This window comes from Salmo salar, chromosome ssa09 (assembly GCF_905237065.1).
Source record: "Salmo salar chromosome ssa09, Ssal_v3.1, whole genome shotgun sequence".
Taxonomy (NCBI): domain Eukaryota; kingdom Metazoa; phylum Chordata; class Actinopteri; order Salmoniformes; family Salmonidae; genus Salmo; species Salmo salar.
This window is the reverse complement of record NC_059450.1, coordinates 124,601,353-124,623,472: the sequence shown is the minus strand read 5'-3', so window position 1 is coordinate 124,623,472 and position 22,120 is coordinate 124,601,353. Positions and strand designations below refer to the sequence as shown.

Here is a 22,120-nt window from a genome sequence, read left to right as displayed (position 1 = left end):
TTAACTTAATCTGTTGTCTACAGTGCTTTTCATAGCAATAGGCAGTAGTCAACAGGGTTATGAGCAGGAAAAACAAACACCATCATTAGGCAAGTGTGAAAGCATAATGATTCAGAATTGTGTTTTTGAGGTTGGTGGGTTTTATTGTTTTGGCATATAGCTAAGAAAAATCATTTATAGGCATGTGCTCCAGTCAGAAGACTGTGTAGGTGATGTATACCAGATACGTTGTCCTTTCATGTCCGCAAAAATAAATAACTTGGGCAAGGGGGTGGGAATCTATGCAAGTTTTCATTTACATTTGAGTAGTTTTTTTGTACTGTACAAAACACCCCTCTTCACAACATAACTAGGAAAAAAACACATCAGATCAGAATTGGGAACATCCATTAACTGTATAGCAGTAGAAAGTGGTTTCATCAGTTCATCTTGGAAATGATCTGGAAAAGTTAAAAACATTCAACACTGTCTAAGTAAATACTTGCTTATGAAACCACAAACATTTTTGCTCTTGCACCATGTGCGAATTGCATTATGGGGATGTTTAAAACCATTAAATGAAAGTCAAATACATATTGTTCAATCATCCAAACTAAGTTGGAAATGAATCTACATCATAAAGAAAACACACACACGTGTTTGCGGACAAAGTGAACACAAAAAAGGCCACACTCCTTAACCATTTTGTTTTATTCACATTTAAACAAGAATATCCAAAAGATGGTATATTCATAAAACAGCAAACATAATACAAAAAAAGTCACAAAAATATATCATGTATAACTAAGAGCTACCGTTTTTTCATATTTTCATCAAACAATATGAACCAGGAAATGTATATATATATATAATGTATACGTTAAAAAGGCATATGTAATCAATACATGTTTTAAACATTGCACAAAAGAGAAGCTACATCTGGGGAACAAAGAAAAGACATGCTAATATCTGTAAAAACTTTAGATGGAGTAAAATCAAGAACAAAAAGCTGATATGTGCTGAGGTCTAACGCCTCAACAAGACCTTAATGAATAGAAAACAGAAGAATGCACATTCTCAGATTCACAGGACTTTTAAATGAATGCGCATTTCACAATCCTAGGAGAAATGTAAAAATACAAAATTTTAAAATATCAAAATTTAAGCTTTGTTCACGATTTTCACAGATTGAGTGGATTCTCACTTATTTTTCTTCAGTTAATTTGTCACATTGTAAGTACACAACAACACAAAAACAGTACATTCTTTTCTTTCATTATTCAGACAAAATATAAACAGCTTGTCCATTTATTGCACACATTAGGTTGACTAAAAATATTTGGGCACTTTAAGTTAACAAAACAGCAGCATTTCTTTATTAAAAAGGTATATGAATACACACAGAAACAAACACAGGCAAAACACAAGCTTACTTAAGCGCTAAAATGCTCAAACGTAAGAAAAAAAAGAATGTCTCAAGATTTTAAATTGTGCAGGTTGAATCTATGCAAGGGCCAATATAAGGCTATACTTTCTCCAACGCACAGTATGATAGTGTCTATCGGAGCGAAAATGACATTTCCTGTGCACAATATTTCAATAGCATGGAGAAACCAAGCATGATTAGCTCATTACTTTATAATGTCAACAGCAACGATAGATTCAAATGGTAGATAGGTCAACCCCAAAGGGATTGGGAACATTTGGTGCAATAGGAGAGCTTGATTGTTACCCAGACATGGGGTAGTTAGGCTAAATGCCACATCTTTTAGGAACGGTTGATTGGATGGCACGATACATAATCATAAAACAAATCTCTGAGCACCCATTCCATGATAGTAAAACAAACTATGATGTTACTTCTCTGAACCTAAGCTAACAGATTCCACATGTTAAATGTCATCAAATTCTTATTTTCCTGGTAACAATTTTAGGACCTACTACACCAATCTCAAATTCCAGAAATTACTGGTTGAGATGTCAAGAATTCAATACCAACTAATGTTAATGGAGTTTCTAATCTAATTTGCATTTCATTGGCTTGCAAAAGTCCTTTCGTTTTTTTGCAGAACTACCAAGATTAAGTGAATTGATAAGGACTACACTTAATGGCATGGAACACAACGAAAAAATAAATACCAGTAGCATTTCAATCAATGGAGAATCACCACCTTATTATAAAAGCATGGTGATATGCAACTGACTAGTGATAGCTCAATGTAACAGGTGTCTAAGCAATATATAGTAACAGGTGTCTAAGCTAGGGCAAGATTTCTGTTGAAAAAGTTAACCTGTACTTGAAACTGGAAAATTGCAAGGTGAACCTAGAACACCATGAAGACTAAAATACCCATCGATCACACTTCATGATACAAAGCAATGTCATGTTTGCCATGTCATTGAAGACCTCTCCTGGCTCCATATACATTGAATTACACAACTCAACTCACAGTAAAAGCAAGGCACCCAGCTACAAATTCTAATGTGCTGACCACTTGATTAGTACAACGTTAGTCCGAAGAATGTCACCCACAGTCAAGACACTAGCTTCTGAAATGTCATGTCCTAAGTAAACAGTCAGTGTAAATTTACCAACACATTCTCCACCAAATGCAACATGGTTTCATTATAATATGTCAAAATAGTGACATTAAAGTATAGTAGTTATGTCACCAAAGCTGACATATTAGTAATACGTCACTTACGGTGATATATTACTTCTACGTCACGGTAGTGACAATTGTTTTTGACATTTAACAAATTGTAGTTATAGTGACACAGCTGACATATTACAAATACTTCAGTATAGAGACTTCCACCACACAAGAAATGTTAGGGACAAGTATTAATGAAATAGGTCTGACAAATTTACTCCACTTCAACTTCACATTTGAACTTAGCCTAGCTGTTCCAGATATCGGAAATGGGCAGCCACTGCACTGCGTCTTTCTTGATGATTTAACGACTGACTTCGCGTATGAAATAAAATGCTATGCTGCCATGCCTTTGCGGGTCTAAGCCACCAGTAGATACCTACATTAACACCCAATACAAGTCAAGTGTAGTAGCTACAGTTCATTTCATAACGAAAGTGAGAGACAAAGAGCTCTACGATGCAATTTCATGTTCAAACTTTTTTTGTGTGAAAAAGTTTAAAATGTACTGTGCTCCTACTCACAAAGGAATGCATACACACCTCTAACATAGATCACGACAAAATCCAACGTAGCATTCGATTATCAAACAATATTTAGTAACACTAAGCTTGCCCAAAGCGACGGCACTCAAGAAGTAAGACGGCGTCTATCATATGAACTTTCATTATATAAAAACAATAATCCAATAAGTAAGGAAAGAAACTACTTGTCACTGTTAGTAAAGTTAAAACCTCCAATTCTAGAGGTGAATGTTAAGAGGGGCAATCTCAGGCACTTTCCAAAGTCAGGGCTTTGGATTGGAAGGGGGGGGGCGTGGTGGACAATTAGGTGACGGTCACTCAATCGAAATGGAAGCCAGCTCTTTGATATGGGCGTTCTCCTCCTCAGAGCCATCCGGGGAGCTGCTACTGCCGTTTGTCTTTGGCTCCTCCGACACCTTTTCGTCCTTCAGGGATAAGGGGTCCAGGGGGAAGGTGCTGCTCTCGCAATTCTGGGTGGAGGAGACCTGGGAGATGACCGCCATCTGGACAGACGAGTTGTTGCCTTCGAAGCCGTGCTCCACCAGCTCGTACTGCCCCAGAGTCTCCTCCTCCTGCACTTGGCTCAGGTAGTCGGGCATGAGGAAATCACTGGGACCACGTAGAGACATAACAGACGAGAAAAGGCTGTTGATAAAAGGTGTCTCTAAACCTCCTATATAAAGTAGACTACACAGTAAATATGGTGTAAGTTTAAAGCAATTTGAAAAACGGATGGAAATCGGCCCATTTTCTTGAAAGATAATACGGTGACAGATCTTTTATGTGAGGGCTGTGTGAGGCCTGTGATCTGTTTTTTGAGAATTAAACTGGATCGCCAAAGAATTTTCCATACAGTGTTATGATCTCAGGCGTAGACATACTATACTATAACATTTTAAAAAGTCAGTGGCCCATTTGAGCCCTAAAAAACCTGTGAGGGCTTGAGTTGATTAAGAAGTGGAAAAGTCTAGAATATATGAGTCCATGTCTGCTTTATGTAGAAGTACTTTAAGTTCTATGAGCAATACATTTAAATGAAAGCCATTAAAACGGAGTGAAATTCCTATATGGAAAATGGAAAATGCATTCTGACAGAAATAGGTTATGTAATTTATCCAAATTGTTGCAAACAAGACGAAAGGATTTAAAGCCCCTAACACGCATCATTTGATACTGTATGTTTCTCAAAGGCTAGCAACTAAGATAACTGCATGGAATGGTTCAATTAATAAATTAGACAACAAAATACACAATAGTAACTAATGTAATAGTCTATTCTACATTATATATCCCACTAAATAGGGATGAGGAAAGTGGCCAAAGACTGCTTTGAACCACATTCAGCATGACTGAGATGTGTTGTACTGTAAGTTTTACGGTATGCTTAGTGTGCAACAGTTAGTTGGGCCTGTGTAATGAACCAATTCCGAATAGCTTGAAATAGTATTTCTCCCTGAACACGGCCACTATGGGAGATTTATTTGTATTTTTTGCTTATTTCCTGTGCTACGTTAAGCTGAGTAAATGAAGGGACGACACCCCGGGACTCCTCACCTGCTCTGGAAGTAGTTTGCTAGTTCAGATGCCTCATGGTTCAGACTCCGCAGGTGTACAATTAAATTGCCAGAGTTGGTAAACATGGCGCCGCACGTTTTGCACTCGTAAATCCGGGGCTTGCGGATTATGTGGCGGGACACCCTCATGTGGTGCTTGTATTCGCCGAAGGACGTGAATGTGGCACTACAAATCTGGCACCGGAAACAGCGTTTACCTTCGTGCTTCAGCCGGTGCATCTTCAGGGAGTAGGCCCGTGTGAACTTTTTCCCACAGCGATCACACTGGAAGGGCTTAATGCCTGTTGAGAAAGGGATGAACAAAAGAGAAAGATTACTTGTGTTGCACATTAGAATCACTACAATAGATTAACTATGAATTCTGCATTATGACATTGATTTTTAGAACTGTTAATGTTAAAACTATCACAAAACTAAAAACAGATGTCGGTGTTAAAAAATTTATCACAAAAAAGTAAAATGTGAGTTAAAAATAGGTCTATAAAATTTGTCAGCATAATAGCTACAGAAACGGGTAGAAATCATCATTGCATGACCTACAATATAGTATGCGCGCACACTAAACAAACTGGTTTTTATTTATTTTAATTTCACCTTTATTTAACCAAGTAGGCCAGTTGAGAACAAGTTCTCATTTACAACTGCGACCTGGCCAAGATAAAGCAAAGCAGTGCGACAGAAACAACACAGTTACACATGGAATAAACAAGCGTATAGTCAATAACACAATAGAAAAAAAGAAAGTCTATATACAGTGTGTGTAAATGGCATGAGGTGGTAAGGCAATAAATAGGCCATAGTAGCAAAGTAATTACAATTTAGCAGATAAACACTGGAGTGATAGATGAGCAGATGATGAGAAGATGATGGTGTGTAAGTAGTGATACTGGTGTGCAAAAGAGCAGCAAAGTAAATAAAAACAATATGGGGATGAGGTAGGTAGATTGGGTGGGCTATTTACAGATGGACTATGTACAGCTGCAGCGATCGGTTAGCTGCTCAGATAGCTGATGTTTAAAGTTAGTGAGGGAAATGTAAGTCTCCAGCTTCAGCGATTTTTGCAATTCGTTCCAGTCACTGACCGCAGAAAACCGGAAGCAAAGGCAGCCAAAGGAGGTGTTGGCTTTGGGGATGACCAGTGAGATAGACCTGCTGGAGCGCGTGCTACGGGTGGGTGTTGTTTTCGTGACCAGTGAGCTGAGATAAGGCGGAGCTTTACCTAGCATAGACTTATAGATGACCTGGAGCCAGTGGGTCTGGCGACGAATATGTAGCGAGGGCCAGCCGACTAGAGCATACAGGTCGCAGTGGTGGGTGGTATACGGCGCTTTGGTAACAAAACGCATGGCACTGTGATAGACTGCATTCAATTTGCTGAGTAGAATATTGGAAGATATTTTGTAGATGACGTCGCCAAAGTCGAGGATCGGTAGGATAGTCAGTTTTACTAGGGTGGCGTGAGTGAAGGATGCATTGTTGCGAAATAGAAAGCCGATTGTAGATTTGATTTTGGATTGGAGATGTTTGATATGAGTCTGGAAGGAGAGTTTACAATCTAGCCAGACACCTAGGTATTTGTAATTGTCCACGTATTCTAGGTCAGAACCATCCAGAGTAGTGATGCTAGTCGGGCGGGCAGGTTCGGGCAGCGAACGGTTGAAAAGCATGCATTTGGTTTTGCTCGCGCTTAAGAGCAGTTGGAGGCCACAGAAGGAGCGTCGTATGGCATTGAAGCTCGTTTGGAGGTTAGTTAACACAGTGTCCAAAGAAGGGCCAGATGTATACAGAATGGTGTGGTCTGCGTAGAGGTGGATCAGGGAATCACCCGCAGCAAGAGCGACATTGTTGATATATACAGAGAAAAGAGTCGGCCCGAGAATTGAACCCTATGGTACCCCCATAGAGACTGCCAGAGGTCCGGCAAGTCAGTTAAGAAGAAATTCTTATTTTCAATGACGGCCTAGGAACAGTGGGTTAACCTGTTTAGGCTAGGGGGCAGTATTTTCACTGCCGGATAAAAAAAACGTACCCGATTTAATCTGGTTATTACTCCTGCCCAGAAACTAGAATATGCATATAATTGATTGATTTGGATAGAAAACACCCTAAAGTTTCTAAAACTGTTTGAATGGTGTCTGTGAGTATAACAGAACTCATATGGCAGGCCAAAACCTGAGAAGATTGCATATAGGAAGTGCCTTCTATAGCCTCTTTATGGAAAATAGAGGATCTCTGCTGTAACGTGACATTTTCTAAGGCTCCCATAGGCTTTCAGAAGGTGCCAGAACGGGGAATGATGACTCTGCAGTCCCTGGCTGAAAAACAGTAGCGCATTTGGATAGTGGTCGATCTGAGAACAATGAAACGGGTGCGCGCGTGCACGTGAAGAGTCCATTTTACATTTTCAGTCTTTGAAAGAAAAAGACGACTCCCGGTCGGAATATTATCGCTATTTTACGAGAAAAATCGCATAAAAATTGATTTTAAACAGCGTTTGACATGCTTCGAAGTACGGTAATGGAATATTTTGAAATTTTGTGTCACGATACGCGCCGGCGCGTCACCCTTCGGATAGTGTCTTGAACGCAAGAACAAAACGCCACTATTTGGATATAACTATGGATTATTTGGAACAAAAACAACATTGGTGTGGAAGTAGAAGTCCTGGGAGTGCATTCTGACAAAGAACAGCAAAGGTAATAAAAATTTTCTCATAGTAAATCTGAGATTGGTGAGTGCCAAACTTGGTGGGTGTCAAAATAGCCCGGACATCACAGGCTAGCTATCTACTCAGAATATTGCAAAATGTGCTTTCACCGAAAAGCTATTTTAAAATCGGACACCGCGATTGCATAAAGGAGTTCTGTATCTATAATTCTTAAAATAATTGTTATGTTTTTTGTGAACGTTTATCGTGAGTAATTTAGTAGATTCACCGGAAGTGTTCGGTGGGTATGCTAGTTCTGAACGTCACATGCGAATGTAAAAAGCTGGTTTTTGATATAAATATGAACTTGATTGAACAAAACATGCATGTATTGTATAACATAATGTCCTAGAGTCATCTGATGAAGATCAAAGGTTAGTGCTGCATTTAGCTGTGGTTTTGGTTTTTGTGACATTATATGCTAGCTTGAAAAATGGGTGTGTGATTATTTCTGGCTGGCTACTCTCCTGACGTAATCTAATGTTTTGCTTTCGCTGTAAAGCCTTTTTGAAAGCCTTTTTGAAATCGGACAATGTGGTTAGATAAAGGAGAGTCTTGTCTTTAAAATGGTGTAAAATAGTCATATGTTTGAAAAATGGAAGTTTTGGGATTTTTGAGGAATTTGTAATTCGCGCCACGCCCTATCATTGGATATTGGACCCGTGTTCCGCTAGCGGAACATCTAGATGTAAGAGGTTTTAACTGCCTTGTTCAGGGGCAGAACGAGAGATTTTATCTTGTCAGCTCAGGGATTCGATCTTGCAACCTTTCGGTTACAAGTTCAACGCTCTAACCACTAGGCTACCTGCCGCCCCCATTGAAGCTCGTTTGGAGGTTTGTTAACACAGTGTCCAAAGAAGGGCCAGATGTATACAGAATGGTGTCGTCTGCGTAGAGGTGGATCAGAGAATCACCAGCAGCAAGAGCGACATCATTGATATATACAGAGAAAAGAGTCGGCCCAAGAATTGAACCCTGTGGCACACCCATAGAGACTGCCAGGGGTCCGGACAACAGGCCCTCCGATTTGACACACTGAACTCTATCAGAGAAGTAGTTGGTGAACCAGGCACGGCAGTCATTTGAGAAACCAAGGCTATTGAGTCTGCTGATAAGAATGCGGTGATTGACAGAGTCGAAAGCCTTGGCCAGGTCGATGAAGACGGCTGCATAGTACTGTCTTTTATTGATGGCGGTTATGATATCGTTTAGGACCTTGAGCGTGGCTGAGGTGCATCCATGACCAGCTCGGAAACCAGATTGCATAGTGGAGAAGGTACGGTGGGATTTGAAATGGTCGGTGATCTGTTTGTTAACTTGGCTTTCAAAGATTTTAGAAAGGCAGGGCAGGATGGATATAGGTCTATAACAGATTGGGTCTAGAGTGTCTCCCCCTTTGAAGAGGGGGGATGACCGCGGCAGCTTTCCAATCTTTGGGGATCTCAGACGATACGAAAGAGAGGTTGAACAGGCTAGTAATAGGGGTGGCAACAATTTCGGCAGATCATTTTAGAAAGAGAGGGTCCAGATTGCCTAGCCCAGCTGATTTGTAGGGATCCAAATTTTGCAGCTCTTTCAGAACATCAGCTGTCTGTGTTCTGTGACAAAGGCATCCAGTCTCCAATGTCACGCATGGTTCATTGACACACGGGCCGCAACAACCATTTCTGTGCCGAACGGACCAGAGGAACAATATGAAGGGAGATTGAGTTGGCACACGAGTCATTATTTCCATAGAACTCAGTGGCCATGGAATACAACAAAAAGAGCTTCCGTTGACTCAGTTATTTATGGCCCTCGTAAACATGCCACAGCTAAGATTAAGCCTGACTTTTTTCAATGAGAAATATAAAAATACATCAACGACACTTTGAGGCGTACGTTTACGAGAATTTCCAATGAAGCCTATTGTGCAGAGCCAGAGAAGGTTCATTTAAGCAGACGTGAACTGCATTACTTTTAACTGCATACAACACTATGGATCGAGCTTAAAAGACCCTGAAGAAAAATACTTGAGCCCCATGAGGTATTTTCAACCAGATAGTCAGCCCTACTCTACGGTATACTTGACTGGCCAGTTTAAAATAACAACCCATAGGAGCTACAGTAGTGAAAAACCTCTGGACACAGCTACAGGGCTGCAGAGTAGAGAGCACCCCCCCCCCCCCTCTTGCTTTGATGGAATAATCCACTATATATTTCATAATTGGGTCTAGTAGATGTGTGTGTTGGCTGGGGGATAGAACCCTGATGGTCTTCTTGATGAATGTGAGCAGTGTGTGTCTGATGTTTGGAGTACCAGAGACAATTATCCCATTATTTGTTGGGACACAATATGGAGTCCTTGCCTGCAGCCTATAGTTAGTTACTTTCCACATGCTGTAACTGTGCATGGCTGCACAAATGGGACTGTTCACATGCAGCCTGATTACTTTTGGACAACTTCATGCTTCAAGCTTATAGGAGACATTAAATGGGACATTACACTCCAAAAATCTAACTTGTTGTATCAAGGGCTGGAAACGTTGAAACAACAACACTCGATCTCATTGAATGTAGCACTGCTTGTTTGTGAAGTTTAAGAGTCAAGTTGAAATTAGTGTCGATATTTGGTTGACATTTCCTGTTATAATGTTCCACTGTTGTCAAGCATGAGTTTGGACATGTGTGCGCTTGATGAGTGTGTTTTTCCGATGTCAACCGAGGCGGGAAACACTAAGCCTCAAGTGTTTCCAAAATCAATGTTCCCTGGAATGCCCTTCATCCTTCTCCACAGTGTGCCATGAGTCAAACTATTAAATAGCCATTCATACCATTGATCTCCGGCTCCTATCATCGGGTGGATAGAGGACGCATGGAACTACTGTAGGGGGCAATGTAAATACAGTACAAGTCACATGAGCTACTTTCCAGATGGGTACCTATGACATAACAGATAGGACATAACAGGTCGCAGATCAGTAGTTAGTCTACACAGCCTTCTCCAACTGCATAGTGGATGTGCGGAAATACCTACCAGAGTGGATGAGCATATGTTGCTTCAAGTTCTGTATGCGGGTGAATCGGACGCCACACGTGGGGCACTGGAAAGGTCTGTCAGGCCCGTTAGTGCCAGGGCGGATGGAAGGGCTTATGTATAAGTGGTAAGGGTACTGGAGGCTTTCTAATCTGAGAAACAATAAAGAGGATGTGGTGCTTAAGTGAGGTACGCACACATTTGGTAAAGCTTGTGGTGCCAGATCAAAACCTTCATCATAAAAACATCAAGACCCAAGGATTCCATACCAGCTGAAAAGGCAAAATGGAACACACACACACACACACACAATCAGTCAAAAGTTTGGAAGAACGTACTCATTCAAGGGTTTTTCAATTTTTGTGAACTATTTTCTACATTGTAGAATAAATAATAGCTAAGACACCAAAAGTATGAAATAATGTAGTAACCAAAAATGTTAATTAAGTGTTAAATAAATACTAATATATTTTATATTCTTCAAAGTAGCCACCCTTTGCCTTAATGTCAGCTTTGCACACTCTTGGCATTCTCTCAACCAGCTTCACATGGAACGCTTTTCCAACAGTCTTGAAGGAGTTTCCACATATGCTGAGCACTTGTTGGCTGCTTTTCCTTCACTCTGCGGTCCAACTCATTCCAAACCATCTCAATTAGGTTGAGGTCGGGTGATTGTGGAGGCCAGGTCATCTGATGCAGCACTCCATCCCTCTCCTTCTTGGTCAAATAGCCCTTACACAGCCCGGAGGTGTGTTTTGGGTCATAGTCCCACTAAACGCAAACCAGATGGGATGGCGTATTGCCGCAGAATGCTGTGGTAGCCATGCTGGTGAAGTATGCCTTAAACTCTAAATAAACTGACAGTGTCACCAGCAAAGCACTCCCACATCTCCTCCTCCATGCTTCACGGTGGGAGCCACACATATAGAGATTATCCGTTTACCTACTCTGCATCTGGAACCAAAAATCTCAAATTTGACTCATCAGACCAAAAGGACAGATTTCCACCGGTCTAATGTCCATTGCTCAAGTTTCTTGGCCCAAGCAAGTCTCCTCTTATTATTGGTGTCCTTTAGTAGTGGTTTCTTTGCAGCAATTCGACAATGAAGGCCTGATTCATGCAGTCTCCTCTGAACAGTTGATGTTGAGATATGTCTGTTACTTGAACTCCGTGAAGCATTTATTTGGGCTGCAATTTCTGAGGCTGGTATCTAATGAACTACCTCTCTGCAGCAGAGGTAACTCTGGGTCTTCCTTTCCTGTGGCGGTCCTCATGACAGCCAGTTTCATCATAGCGCTTGATGGTTTTTGTGACTGCACTTGAAGAAACTTTGAAAGTTCTTGACATTTTCTGTATTGACGGACCTTCATGTCTTAAAGTAATGATGGACTGTCATTTCTCTTTTCTTATTTGAGCTGTTCTTGCCATAATATGGACTTGGTCTTTTACCAAATTGGGCTATCTTCTGTATACCACCCCTACCTTGTCACAACACAACAGATTGGCTCAAAAGAATTAAGGAAAGACATTTCAGAAAATGTACTTTTAACAAGGCACACCTGTTAATTGGAATGCATTCCAGGTTACTACCTCATGAAGCTGGTTGAGATAATGCCAAGAGTGTGCAAAGCTGTCATCAAGGCAAAGGGTAAGTACTTTGAAGAATCTCAAATATAAAATACATGTTGATTTGTTTAACACTTTTTTGGTTACTTCATGACTCCATGTGTGTTATTTCATAGCTCTGATGTCTTCACTATTATTCTACAATGTAGAAAAAAAATCAAAATAAAGAAAAACCCTGGAATAAGTAGGTGTGTCCAAACTTACGAGTGGTACTGTGTATACAGTTGAAGTCAGAAGTTTGTGAAATGTGAAATGTCAGAATAATATTAGAGTGATTTATTTCAGCTTTTATTTCTTTCATCACATTCCCAGTGGGTCAGAAGTTTACAGTGCCTTGCGAAAGTATTCGGCCCCCTTGAACTTTGACCTTTTGCCACATTTCAGGCTTCAAACATAAAGATATAAAACTGTAATTTTTTTGTGAAGAATCAACAACAAGTGGGACACAATTATGAAGTGGAACGAAATTTATTGGATATTTCAAACTTTTTGAACAAATAAAAAACTGAAAAATTGGCCGTGCAAAATTATTCAGCCCCTTTACTTTCAGTGCAGCAAACTCTCTCCAGAAGTTCAGTGAGGATCTCTGAATGATCCAATGTTGACCTAAATGACTAATGATGATAAATAGAATCCACCTGTGTGTAATCAAGTCTCCGTATCAATGCACCTGCTCTGTGATAGTCTCAGAGGTCCGTTTAAAGCGCAGAGAGCATCATGAAGAACAAGGAACACACCAGGCAGGTCCGAGATACTGTTGTGGAGAAGTTTAAAGCCGGATTTGGATACAAAAAGATTTCCCAAGCTTTAAACATCCCAAGGAGCACTGTGCAAGCGATAATATTGAAATGGAAGGAGTATCAGACCACTGCAAATCTACGAAGACCCGGCCGTCCCTCTAAACTTTCAGCTCATACAAGGAGAAGACTGATCAGAGATGCAGCCAAGAGGCCCATGATCACTCTGGATGAACTGCAGAGATCTACAGCTGAGGTGGGAGACTCTGTCCATAGGACAACAATCAGTCGTATACTGCACAAATCTGGCCTTTATGGAAGAGTGGCAAGAAGAAAGCCATTTCTTAAAGATATCCATAAAAAGTGTCGTTTAAAGTTTGCCACTAGCCACCTGGGAGACACACCAAACATGTGGAAGAAGGTGCTCTGGTCAGATGAAACCAAAATCGAACTTTTTGGCAACAATGCAAAATGTTATGTTTGGCGTAAAAGCAACACAGCCCATCACCCTGAACACACCATCCCCACTGTCAAACATGGTGGTGGCAGCATCATGGTTTGGGCCTGCTTTTCTTCAGCAGGGGCAGGGAAGATGGTTAAAATTGATGGGAAGATGGATGGAGCCAAATACTGGACCATTCTGGAAGAAAACCTGATGGAGTCTGCAAAAGACCTGAGACTGGGACGGAGATTTGTCTTCCAACAAGACAATGAACCAAAACATAAAGCAAAATCTACAATGGAATGGTTCACAAATAAACATATCCAGGTGTTAGAATGGCCAAGTCAAAGTCCAGACCTGAATCCAATCGAGAATCTGTGGAAAGAACTGAAAACTGCTGTTCACAAACACTCTCCATCCAACCTCACTGAGCTCGAGCTGTTTTGCAAGGAGGAATGGGCAAAAATTTCAGTCTCTCGATGTGCAAAACTGATAGAGACATACCCCAAGCGACTTACAGCTGTAATCGCAGCAAAAGGTGGCGCTACAAAGTATTAACTTAAGGGGGCTGAATAATTTTGCACGCCCAATTTAAGTTTTTTATTTGTTAAAAAAGTTTGAAATATCCAATAAATTTCATTCCACTTCATGATTGTGTCCCACTTGTTGTTTATTCTTCACAAAAAATTACAGTTTTATATCTTTATGTTTGAAGCCTGAAATGTGGCAAAAGGTCGAAAAGTTCAAGGGGGCCGAATACTTTCGCAAGGCACTGTACATACACTCAATTAGTATTTGGTAGCATTGCCATTAAAATTGTTTAACTTGGGTCAAGTGTTTCAGGTAGCCTTCCACAACCTTCCCACAATAAGTTGGGTGAATTTTGGCCCATTCCTCCTGACAGAGATAGTGTAACTGAGTCAGGTTTGTAGGCCTCCTTGCTCACACACACTTTTTCAGTTCTGCCCACAAATGTCCTATAGGATTGAGGTCAGGGCTTTGTGATGGCCACTCCAATACCTTGGCTTTGTTGTCCTCTGGAAGTATGCTTGGGGTCATTGTCCATTTGGAAGACCCATTTGCAACCAAGCTTTAACTTCCTGACTGATGTCTTGAGATGTTGCTTCAATATATCCACAAAATTTTCCTACCTCATGATGCCATCTATTTTGTGAAGAGCACCAGTCCCTCCTTCAGCAAAGCACCCCCACAACATGATGCTGCCACCCCCGTGCTTCACGGTTGGGATGGTGTTCTTCGGCTTGCAAGCCTCCCCCTTTTTCCTCCAAACATAACGATGGTCATTATGGCCAAACAGTTCTATTTTTGTTTCATCAGACTAGAGGACATTTCTCCAAAAGGTACAATCTTTGTCCCCATGTGCAGTTGCAAACCGTAGTCTGGCTTTTTTATGATGGTTTTGGAGCAGTGGATTCTTCCTTGCCGAGTGGCCTTTCAGGTTATGTCGATATACGACTCGTTTTACTGTGGATATAGATACTTTTGTACCTGTTTCCTCCAGCATCTTCACAAGGTCCTTTGCTGTTGTTCTGGGATTGATTTGCACTTTTCGCACCAAAGTACGTTAATCTCTAGAAGACAGAACGCGTCTCCTTCCTGAGCGCTATGACGGCTGTGTGGTCCCATGTAGTTTAAACCTGCATACTATTGTTTGTACAGATGAACGTGGTACCGTCAGGCGTTTGGAAATTGCTCCCAAGGATGAACCAGACTTGTAGAGGTCAACAATTTGTTTTCTGAGGTCTTGGCTGATTTCTTTAGATTTTCCCATGATGTCAAGCAAAGAGGCACTGAGTTTGAAGGTAGGCCTTGAAATACATCCACAGGTACACCTCCAATTGACTCAAATGATGTCAATTAGCCCATCAGAAGCTTCTAAAGCCAGGACATCATTTTCTGGAATTTTCCAAGCTGTTTAAAGGCACAGTCAACTTAGTGTATGTAAACTTCTGACCCACTGGAATTGGCATACAGTGAATTATAAGTGAAATAATTTGTCTGTAAACAATTGCTGGAACAATTACTTGTGTCATGCAAAAAGTAGATGTCCTAACTGACTTGCCAAAACTATAGTTTGTCGACAAGAAATTTGTGGAGTGGTTGAAAGACGAGTTTTAATGACACCAACCTAAGTGTATGTAAACTTCCGACTTCAACTGTATATATCCATCTACTTCTTCCGTACCATCTGTTCTACTAAGGCTTCAACCAATCATATTGTTACCTTTCATCATCCTCAGCATGACCTCCAGCATTGGATGTACTTTGCATTGAGGGCAACCCTTCTGTGACTCCCTCATCTATCGAACCTATGCCAAAACAAAGAAGAAATATAATTCCCCCCAGTTACTAGCTCTTTCTCTGTCTGATTTCCATAAGACATGGTTCGGGATCGAACCCATACACAGATCTAATGCAAAGAATTAATAGCTTTAAAGTGGCAATCCGCAGTTGAAGCAATTGAGTGTCCTTCCCACCACTGTTTGGGAAAACAGTTGAGGAATGGGGCTAGAGAAATGTAGCCACTCAAATTCAGACAGAGCTATCGATCCAAGGATTGACCATTCATAACATCAAAATTATAATTTAAAAAATGTTTTGAGGCTATCCAGTGTTTGTTTATATTTAAGCCTACTTTGTTACTTTGAGTAAAACAAGATTATATTTTGGGTTCTGATTGGGTACGATAGTTGAAAAAAGTTCATGATGACTTTAAGTTATATCCTCCAAGAATCAATAGGGTAGGGCTAAATATAATTAATTTCTAAAAAAAGGTATGTAGCAACTGCAAATTAGCCCTTTAAATTGTGGTAAATTACACTCCCAAAAAGTGTAAAGAGGAAAAAAAGTTGGTGGTCTTGTATTGAGATAAGTCCACATCCTAGGTCATCCATTATGTAGACCCAGCTACATGCCGCAATTCAAAACGAATGGAAAAGATATGCACACCAGACTATGCGGTTAGGCCTAGCTCTTCCATTAATTTGGGGATGAAGCATTTAGCTAAAAATCCACAACCGTAGGCGTGGGATGCAATCTCACCTTGACATAAGACTACTGTTGAGGTCTGAAACCATCTAAGTGTTGTCAGTTTGAGAGACCCATACCTATGGAGGAGGACTGTGGGCTGATGAGCAGGTCCTCCTGGACCTGTTCGCTGCAGGGTACTGTCTGCTGGTCACTCAGGGAACTCTGGGAAGCGCTGACGGGCTGCGACGACGTCTCCTGGACCTCCTCGTCACTCAGCCGCTCCACCTTCACACGCACGTCCTCCTCAGGGCCCGCCAGCGGCACCTTAATGGAGCTTTCGCAGGCCAGGAAGTCACTCAGACGGCGGCTCACCTCCGAGGGCCCTGCCTGGTCCAGACGGCATGGGCTCTCGGGAAGCTTGGGCTGCTTATCCGGGTGGAACCTCCGGTCGATACCGAAGGGGAACGTCCACGGGAAGGCCAGGGAAGAGTCCACTGGTTGGGTGGTGGTCTCAGAGAAGGAGGAGGGCGATGGGTTGGGCATCTGCGGCGAGGTGATCTGCGAGGTGCATTTGAGTGGGCTCTCTGGGGACATCATGATAAAGCTCTTACGTTTGCGGCGCGACTCGCGACACACAGGGATGTTCCTCTCCATCACGCTGCAGTCAGACGATACAGGCGACAGGCTGCTGTCCAATGGGGTCAAGGCGCAGTGGGAGGAAGCACTCTCGCCGAGAGCCGACTCCTGCGGTTTCTCCTGCCCCATGCTCCCGGCACTCCAGAGGATGCTGGACTTCATGAATTCTGAGCACGTGCTCGCCACAGCGAACATCTGCATGTAACTGGCGGCGGCTAAAACGTCGATGATGTTCTCCGTGCTGATGGAGAGGGTGGAGGTGTAGGCGTACTCCAGCAGAGGGGTGAAGCCGCTCACCGTGACGTGGTGCAAATCCAACACAAACTTATCCTCTTCATCAGGCTTGCCTACTAGTTTGGAGCGGAAGAACTCACTGCAGCAGGCCAGCACCACCTTGTGCGCCAGAAACAACTTGTCCTGTACCCGGATGGTGACGTCGCAGAGGTGGCCCTCGTTGCGCAGAGTGTTTAGTTTTTCCAGCATCTCTTGACTGTGTGTGGGGGAACTGTGGGTAAAGGTTTTGACCCCCATCTTTGTCTTAGTGTACCTACAGGAAGAATAGAAAATTAGCCTTCAATGTTGGCCTACATTGGGCCTTTGCTATAAAGTCAATGTAATGTTTGTATTTCATTATTTGTATGGATGTTAAACAATGGCTATACCAAACAAACAAACAAAAACAACCTAAATATAAACCCAGTCATGGTATTAAAAAAGAAAATACCACATACTATAGTAAATCTACTCTGTCAGATGATAGGATTAGAGGAGCTCAGTTAAGCCTACGTAATCACACAGAATTACAATTTAACAAATTAAGTGTTAACAGAGAGTCTGTATTGTCTGGGGTGACTTTAATTTGGCCTCACGACATGGTCTTAACAGGGTGGCGGAAGAAATGCAGAAACAAATGGCGATGAAGGAGTGCCGAGCCAAGAGAAACATCCCTCTTGACATTTGGAAACCCACTGAAACTCAGATTGATTTCATCCCCCAAAAATCTAACGTACAAATGTGCTACTAGCAGAAAATAAATGTGGATGTTCAGAGACAATGTATTTACAGCTCTTGCTATGGTTTAGAAAGAAGATAAACAAATCTCAAAACAAACTTAACCTAACACCAAACAATCTGCATTTTATTTCTGCTACAAGTTTTTGTATTGTTGATGGTTGAGGACAACTGAAGTGCTGCTTACATTATCCTACATTCCAATGAAACCCTACAGCCAAATTGTTCAAACAAATGATGTAATTGTGTAAAAGCATATCAAATTAACCTAAAGGTCCTGTTTGGTTTCTTCCAAGAAGTTACTACGAAAGAGAGCAGGCAGTGAGAGGGTGAAAGAGAGCAGGGCAGTGAGAGGGTGGAAGAGAGAGGTAGACAGCATGGAGGATAAATGGCAAGTTATGTAACAACAATCAAAGCAGATGCATCATGGTGAAATCCAAATTCATGTGGAGTCCACACTACAAGTGCAGCTGCCCCTCAGACATGTGGCTGCTCTGAGGCATGAGATTTTCCATCAAACAAAACACTCTCCTGAAGGGGCTCTCTTTGGGAGAGCTTGCCGTTCTCACTAAGAAAAAAAAGGGGAAATACTCTCAGGCTGTTGGCCCAATAGAGGCAACGCAAATTAGGCTTATGCCACTGATTTTAGCTGCAGTGGAGGAGTGTGGGTTGTTGTTACCTTTCAAAATCATATTCTCTTGATTCTAAGTTTTGGCTAACCTAATCCAAAAGCCGACTCAAGCATTGCCAGGCTTGAACTTTCAAGAACTAGCCCTAAGTTTATATAGGTGAAGGGTCCATAAATAGGCCTAGATAATTCAATGTAGAAACACCAAATCGAAGTCGCAAACTAAAAACCTATTGACGAGTAGCTAGGCCTAAAAGCCTGCATTATGAAATAAAACATTATTTCTAGAAGGTTATCCCTACTTGAACAGCCTCCACTAACGTTGTTGGGATTTCATCATCATACGGACGAAAATAGCTTACGTTAGCTGCTGCAATGAAGTTGTTAGTTCTTACTAATCAAATCAGGTGCGACACAAATAGCCAATAGAGCTCCTCCAAAATTGGGACAGGCATTATGTTTACAGACGAAGGGGGCGTAGGCTCAACTGAACCTAGCTAGCATTTTCACTTGTACACATTAACAGTGCTTTGCATACTGCAAGCAACAACAAGTTGCGATCTAGCTAGTTGACTAGCTAACTACAAGCTAGTTAGCCAACAAAAGAAAGCTTTGTAAAAAGTCAAAACAAATAACTAGTTCGCTGGCTATGAACAATTACAGAGGCTTGTACAAGCCACCAGCTAGCTAGTTACGTAAACTAGCCATCTGATGTAACGTTTACTTGACTGGCTAGTAAACTACAAATACACACCAAGCTTCCGCACCTTATAGCTAGCTAGCAGTGTTCTGCGATCTAGTTACTGACTATGCAACAAAATATACCTTCAGTCGATAGAACAGTGTGTGATTCCGTCTGTTGTTCGACTTGATCGGCCTCGGGTTGTGGAGTCAAAAGAGGCCAATGTAAACACACCACAGCTGGGCGTGCAGCAGCCTAACTTGCAAGCTGTCTGGTTGTTATCCTTGCCTATTTAGCCCGTTCTTTGGAATTCCTTGGGAAGCATTCGTTGGCCAAAGACGGATACATTTGAGATTTTCATTAATACTTGGAGCTGTCGATAGCACAAGTTGTTTTTTAAAGGTTTACAAAATTGTTTTTTTTTAGCGTTTCGTTGAGATTATTTTAGCTAGCCTCTGTGCAAATCCTTTTTGCACTTTATTCGTGTCCCATAATGCAACGCGCAACTCCAATTACAGTAGGCAACATCTGATTTGGTAAAGATCATGTCTGACGGCTCTCGAAAGCAATTTATGTAGCTAAATATGGTTGTAATCACAGGGTGGAAAAATGGCAGGTTATTTTCGAGCTGGGTTGAGCAGGCAGGGTGAAGTACCAACAAAGCACAGGCAATTTCCCAACATTTAATAAATATAAGGCATGGTTAAAATCAGTTCAGAATGCACTTTTCCTCATTTCAGTTCCAGTAGCGCTCATGAACACTTTTGAAACCAATACAAGTAAAACATTTATCAATAGACCAAAAATGAGACACAAGACGTGATGCACCCTAGATGGCAAGTGTCCATTTTCTTTAAACAGTTCCTCTCACAAGCCTCAGTAGCCATGTGGTCTCACCAAATGTTGCAACATGCACTCGACAACCAGTGCTCCACCATGCCAGTCAAGACTTCTTCTTCGGTGGGGTTTATTTGCGGTTGGCATCCAACGTTATGGTGCATGACCGCCACCTACTGTACTGGAGTGTGGGCCAGAGACGGAGAAACTAAATCCTACCGTCCAGACCCGTTTATCTTAAAAAATATATTTGAGACTATATCTAATGACGTGCTACTCAAAATACTATTTAAACTAATTTCCTGTATCCCCTTCTCCCTCATACTAAATCTCGGCATCTCTCTTTCCCTCTGATACTGCCCACGCTAGCAATATATGCTCCGCAGTCTCTGTTTCCTGGAAATAATCACACTTTCCTGTTGGATGCTTTCCTATCACATTTAAGGTTTTATTCAACAGGCTGTGTCCCACCCTTAATCTTGTAAAAATAGCCTTAATCTTGTAAAAAAGAGCCTGTCCCTTCCTGCCCTCCCCTCCCCGACTTTCCTCTGTACTTGAAATAAATGCCTACCCTTAGTATCTCTATTCCACTGCTCCTGCCATCTCTGTACCATCACTGTCCATGTCAGGCTTTTTGCCTCTGCCTTGCTCATTGAAACTACAACATCAACATCCCCACTTCTAAGTGCTTGTTTAGCCACTACATCAAATGCCTCATTCCCCTCCACCCCCACATGGGCTGAGACCCAAGTAAATCTTATCTGTATACCCATCTGTCTAATCCTGCCATGGGTTTGTAGCACCTCATAAAGCAGGTCTTGTCTGCTACGTGACCTAAATGACTGGAGACTCATTAACACTGCACATGAATCAGAGCAAATAACTACTCTGTCTGGCTTGACTTCCTCCCCCCACTGCAAAGCCAACAGTATGGCCATCAGCTCTGCCATTTATACAGCCAGATTATCTGTAATATGCTTCCTGACTTCCACCCCACATTCCTGAACTACAAATGTTGACCCAGTACATCCTGTCCTTGGATCTTTTGAACCATCTGTGTAAATGGCCACAAAATCCTGTTAAACAGTGTTCAGACGTCTATTAAACAAATCAGATGGATCAAGACCCTCCATATCTTTCTGTAGTCTCTCCAACACTTATAGATCAACTACTGGAGGCGGGAGTAGCCATGCTGGATTTACAGGAATAGCTACCATTGGACTAAACTCCCTTCCATACAGTCCCGTCTCCTTCACCTGGGTATTACCCACTCACCCAATGCTTGTGTTCTGTCTTTGCTCATGTTCCCAACATGCCTGTAAAATCCCTTTTTGCAGGATGAGACACCCCATGTCCCTGTAGGTTGACCCAATAATTAATTGCCAGCTGCTGTCTCCTAATCTGTAATGGCATATCCCCCATCTCCACCTGTAGTGCAGCCTCTGGGAGATGTCCGAAAGGCCCCACTACATATTCTGAATCCTTGACCCTGTATGACATCTAGTCTTTCCAATGATGTCCAGGCTGCCACACCATACAGTATACTTCCATAGTCTATTACAGATCAGATCAATGCAAAATACATGGTCCTCAATGAGGAACGCCCAGCCCCCCACTCCTTCCCCGTCAGACAGCGCATCACATTTAGTACCTTCTTACACTTTCCCACCACTCTCTCAATGTGTTCTGCCCAGGTCAATCTAGTGTCAAAGTACACCCCGAGGAACCTGAAGGCCCCCACCCTCTCCAAGTTTCTCCCATATAACCTCAAGCATACCTCCTCTCCCACCTTCCTCCTGGTAAAGAACACTGTCTGAGTTTTCTCTACAGAGAACCTGAATCTCCACATTAATGCCCACTGCTCTACCTCATCAATTGCTTCCTGTACCTTCCTGACTATGTATAGCACATTGCCTCCCCTCCTCCATAAGGCCCCATCATCTGCAAATAACGACTTTCCAATAGCCGGCTGTACCGGAGAGTAAGCATCATTGATCATGATTGAGAACAACAGAGGACTAATCACTCTCCCCTGTGGTGTACTACTGCTTCACTTCCTGTGTGCTGCCTCCTGA

The 22,120-nt window shown here is 41.9% G+C and overlaps 1 protein-coding gene across 3 annotated transcripts; it reads right to left on the bottom strand.

The window, feature by feature from the left end:
* Nucleotides 1–672: 672 nt before the first annotated feature.
* On the bottom strand, nt 673–20,379 carry LOC106612543 (zinc finger and BTB domain-containing protein 44). Of its 3 annotated transcripts, none has more exons than XM_014213776.2 (6): nt 20,106–20,379; nt 16,389–17,434; nt 15,506–15,590; nt 10,455–10,606; nt 4,712–5,012; nt 673–3,766 (listed from the first exon to the last, which is right to left on the bottom strand). In XM_014213776.2, the coding sequence occupies exons 1-6, from the start codon at nt 20,207–20,209 to the stop codon at nt 3,472–3,474; spliced, it is 1,983 nt and encodes a 660-aa protein (XP_014069251.2). In that variant the 5' UTR covers nt 20,210–20,379; the 3' UTR covers nt 673–3,471. The 3 variants fall into 3 exon arrangements, with proteins under 3 accessions (XP_014069251.2, XP_014069253.2, XP_014069252.2); XM_014213778.2 differs by having other exon boundaries at nt 4,929–5,012; XM_014213777.2 differs by lacking the exon at nt 20,106–20,379 and adding an exon at nt 19,352–20,014.
* Nucleotides 20,380–22,120: the final 1,741 nt, after the last annotated feature.